The sequence below is a fragment of the Physcomitrium patens genome, chromosome 25, assembly GCF_059467195.1.
Source record: "Physcomitrium patens ecotype Gransden chromosome 25, ASM5946719v1, whole genome shotgun sequence".
In the NCBI taxonomy this organism is placed as follows: domain Eukaryota; kingdom Viridiplantae; phylum Streptophyta; class Bryopsida; order Funariales; family Funariaceae; genus Physcomitrium; species Physcomitrium patens.
In genome coordinates this window covers 13,609,197-13,613,810 of record NC_143434.1, presented here as the reverse complement: position 1 = coordinate 13,613,810, position 4,614 = coordinate 13,609,197, and the positions used below count along the sequence as shown (strand labels likewise).

General features: G+C 33.0%; 1 protein-coding gene across 1 annotated transcript; it reads right to left on the bottom strand.

The window, feature by feature from the left end:
- Positions 1-273: 273 nt before the first annotated feature.
- On the bottom strand, positions 274-1,938 carry LOC112277526 (uncharacterized). Its single transcript, XM_024509974.3, has 4 exons — positions 1,323-1,938; positions 1,119-1,175; positions 907-988; positions 274-749 (listed from the first exon to the last, which is right to left on the bottom strand). The coding sequence occupies exons 1-4, from the start codon at positions 1,353-1,355 to the stop codon at positions 601-603; spliced, it is 321 nt and encodes a 106-aa protein (XP_024365742.1). The 5' UTR covers positions 1,356-1,938; the 3' UTR covers positions 274-600.
- Between the last annotated feature and the right edge of the window lie 2,676 nt (positions 1,939-4,614).

Below are 4,614 nucleotides of genomic sequence, written 5' to 3'. Positions count from 1 at the left end.
CTGTTTATTGAAACACATTGTAACAACAGGTCCAAACTTGATACATCTTTTGAATTGCTGATTCTTCGCATCACTTCTGATGCTATTTTAAAAATCATAGCATCGATTCTACAATTCTTATATTAACGTAGAAATGAAAGAAGAGCTGGAGTAATTAAAATACCTAGTAAAAGGCTAGAAGATGACCTAACTACTCCCAATAGTAATTTGATTTATTTTAAAAACAATTAGAAACAACTATAAAATAATGTGCAAATCTCAAATAAGTGCAGATGTATATAAATAAATATATAAATAAATATAAATAAATATAAAAATTTATGATATAAATTGACAACTAGTCATGTTGCAGGCACAGACTGCTACTAGATTTAAGTGTGAAACATACACCATCCATCAACGCTAAGCAAACCTTAGATTAAGTTTTGGGCTAATGACAAGCTCAGCTCATTTAGTTCCAAAAATGAAAGAAATAAATAAATATACGTACGTAATATTAAGAAGCACAGACAAAGGATAGCCATTAAGAAGGCGAATTTCCAGCCTCAGGGAGTGTCGACTGTCGAGATTATTTGTAGATGAATCGCTGGGATAAACTTGTCACTCGGTCACCAAACTTGCTTCACTGTAGTATCGCCGGACAATCGCCAGAATACTGTGCTGATTGAATCCATCAGAAGTAGGGTAGCCACTAATGGTTATGATATGGGTGTACCGTTGCCCTCGACTAGACCCGGTATGATCTATGTCTGCTGTGTCAAGCACATCTACGGAGTTCAAAAACAGTGGCGCAGCTGGACTTGGTAAAATCTTATATTTCAAAGTCTAGCCACTGCAAGATGATTCTGACCATTCAGAACACATAGTCTCATGATCCCAAAAATATCACTTCAAGGTTCAACTTACTCATGTTGTTGTTCTGCAGCTCATTTAACATTTCCTGGTGATTCCGAACTTGACTCTCCCTGAGATTAATCGTTGCAGAGATCTGTGTCCAAAGCGAAATAGATAAACAACAAACACTTACTTGAGTCCAACCTATGTCTGGTTTTTCTTTCTTTATGCATTACAAAATCTCGCAGAGAATAAGTGAGCTGATGGACACGTACACCACATACCTTATCGGGAGGAAGTTCTGGGGAGTTCTCATGAGTTTGCCCGGTATTCCTATTAATCTGCAGCGAGGCAAGATGAAGATTAGTCGATACCTGAACAAATCGCCATAGCAATTGGCTTCGCGATGGAAATTAGTGAACACGAGAGAAATTCCACGAACTAGAGTCTCAAAAATACACCAACTATCAATGCTTGGATTCAGATACCTGACGATGATCAAAAAAATCTGCTGGCTTCATTGTGCAACTAACGGTGTCTCCAATGGCTAGGGAGTTGAGCTTCGGTTCGGGGCAACGCCTATCGTCTAGCTTCCTGAACGACTAAAATCCTGCAAACTTTCTCTGCAAACTGTCTCTGAAACTGCTGAACACACTTATGTGTAGGGATTGACGTCGAACAGTGAGCCCGTCTTGAGAATAAAGGGAAGATTCCAGATGATCAAGAAATTGACTCAGCTGGCTTTTTTACACATTGAGACTTGTGCACAATATTGGGCGGCTTGTCTGTTTCCGAAAGGCAAAAGCAACTGCACAGGAAACTAACTAACTCTTTCAAAATTACGAATCGTGTCTCTTGGGTCAACTTGCGATGAGAGGAATGACCTATTCGGCTTCTCCATCCTAAACACTCTTGCCTGACGCACACTAACTCCACCATTTTCGGGAGTCTTCGCCCTCGATCTCTAAACCTCAGACCATGTCCTTGACATCTGAAACTCTAAGATGCGCTATTAGCACCTGCAGGCAATTTGAAGTCGTTGTCTTTCACGCCGACTTCGTTGCGCGACCCCAATTCTCTCACCTCCACAACCGTCTCCAACACACTATCAGTTGCAAAAACACTTGTGTCGCGATAGGTCAGGGGGCTTTAGCTGGACGATGGGTCCCATGTTTTGGGGTATTTAAAACGGTTTACAGTGCAACCGCTGGTCAAGTGCCATTGACCACAGTTCTATATAGTCTGCCGGGCAATCAGATTTGAGAATGTCGGTCCATCCGATGCGTCGACATCCGCCTGATTCAGGGTGTCTGTAACGATTCATCTGCGTGGTTGCCGGGGGCACTGATGCCATGACTTCGGCTGCTTATTTCAACCTCTGGATCTGAAGCTCTCAGCGGTGAGGCGATTGACGAGGGAGACTTGAGGCCGACAGAAGCGATCGTCGCTGCGGCAGAGCTTCCAAGTGCCTGGCTCACTTCAGGCACTTATCCGTAAAGCAAATTGTCTGTTTTTTTCTGCCTTTCTGTCCGACATTCAATATTCTAGTCATGGCGGAGCTCATCGATCACGGCATTTGGTGTGTATCGATCAGCGGAATCGGACTGACCCTGGCGTCCAATCCAACGGCACACAGTACTGCCGATGTGGGATTCATGAAGAATGGGTTCATTGCTCATATTCTAATGGACTTCTAGTAGATAACGACTAGAATTCCACAACCACAAATATATATATATATATATATATATCGTTGTTATTAGTAGCAGTGAATAAGTAAATTATATGTATATATATATATATATATGGTGTTCAACACGAAGCCAAACGGCGTTCACTCTGTTTTCTGAAAAAAGTGAAACGGATCCTGCATGCAAGTTGAAGATATTGTTGTATAGCATGGAAAATTCTTGAGGAGTAGTATATTGATGTGTTGATTTAATCTTGTTCACAAATGATTTTCGATGAAAATATTGTAAAAGAATTTTTTTATATGGAAACATCGTGACAAAAAACAAATTAGTAATCATATGTTAGTAATTATATTGTCATGGGATTTGATATAATATAATACAATATAATATATTATGATTACAAACATAGTTAATAATATAATTATATATAATTCTATAGTATAATAAATTATGATATTAATTATTTATAATATAATTATATTCTTGGTAACTATAATATAATTATATAATATATAAATAATAAACTTAAATATTATAATTATAATTATGTATATCATATAAAATTATATTATATATTCTTGGCAAGATATAATACAATTTTGGAATTATAAAAATATAATTACTTAACAAATATAATTTAGTGGGTATATTTATTTTATTTTTCTGTTTCGTTTTGTTGTGTTTTTTTCAATCACTTTAGTATTGTTGAAGCATAATCTCAAAAGCATGATCAGTACTATTGCCTCGGTATAAACAGGAAAAAAATCAATCCTTGAATATTTCAACAATAATGATTAAAAACTGATTTGTACTTTATTAAATGCAAGAGTAAAGTTGTTGAAGTTCATCAACAAAGAATGTAAGGATTGAGTACAATGCATAGAAAGCGTACTATACAAAAAGTCATTAAATTGATTATGTATAGGTTATGTTAGGCACATACTCTTCTTTAACATGTTCCATTCTTGTGGTAGGTTAAATAAGATGTTTGCTAAAATATTTTAATTTGAGACTTTTGACTATTCTTTCAAAGTAAGGCCATCAAAAATTATTGGTCATGACCAAATTAATATGAAAAATTTGAAGTTGATAGCAAAAAGTGTGACTTATTTTGTACTGTTACAAGACAAATCCTAAGAACAAACATACACAGAAATTTGTGAAAGACCAAACAATCTTATTCCACTCTTGTCTAATATTCCATTTTTTTTTAATATAATATTTTTCTTAATTTTTTATTTCTGATAACTTAATTATTTTTATGGAATTATTATATTTTTACTAAAAATTTAATACACAAAATGTACATTAATTTTTACAATGCTTGTGTAAAAAAATAAAATTTTGATATTAAAGTGAATCAAATTGTGTTTTAATAGTATTGATTTAACATTTAAAATAAAATTTTGAAATAGTTTCTTACTTGATTTGATTTGATTTGATTTTTTTTTATATTCTAAAGTAAGATTTTGTAGAAGAAATTACTGAGAATATTTATTGAATTTGTAGAACTTATAAGAAAATAGCTAGCATTATTTTTAAGGCTGGTAGCTTTTGAATCTTATTAAATTAGGAGCGACAAAGAAATATTAAGATGAAAAAAATTTAGAGAAGTCTACTGAAGAGAATATTTTTACACTTAAAATTGTATTATAAAAATTTATTTAAAAAAAAATTACACAAGAATTATCAAAACGAATTAAAAAAATCCTTGTAAAATATATTATTCTACTCATATAAATTTTGATTATTTATGATCTTTAGTTAAAAATTTTATTAGCCTATTATTTGAAGTATATTCTTATATATTTTTTGAAAAGATAATAATTCAATGTATTTTAAACATATTTCTATCCAATTATATAATATAAAGTCAATTATAGTACTTATATCTTAGCAAAATGGTGTATTGTATTTGTTGATGGCCCAAAATATTTTCTTCTATTATTTACTAAAATTATTTTAATTGTATTGTCAGGTCTTAAAAGCTACTTCATAGAATTGAATTCGATTTTCAAATAATCTTTGTTAAAACCGTAGAATATTATTTTATGGCAACAAATGCAAGAAAAAATTGAATAAAAAA

What these genes read in the sequence shown, in the direction of transcription:
- LOC112277526 (XM_024509974.3), bottom strand. Translation starts at nt 1,355, where the DNA reads ATGAAGCCAGCAGATTTTTTTGATCATCGTCAG. An exon ending in CAGAACTTCCTCCCGATAAG is followed by an intron (nt 989 to 1,118) that starts GTATGTGGTGTA and finishes CTTTGGACACAG; the next exon opens with ATCTCTGCAACGATTAATCT. An exon ending in GCTGCAGAACAACAACATGA is followed by an intron (nt 750 to 906) that starts GTAAGTTGAACC and finishes TTGACACAGCAG; the next exon opens with ACATAGATCATACCGGGTCT.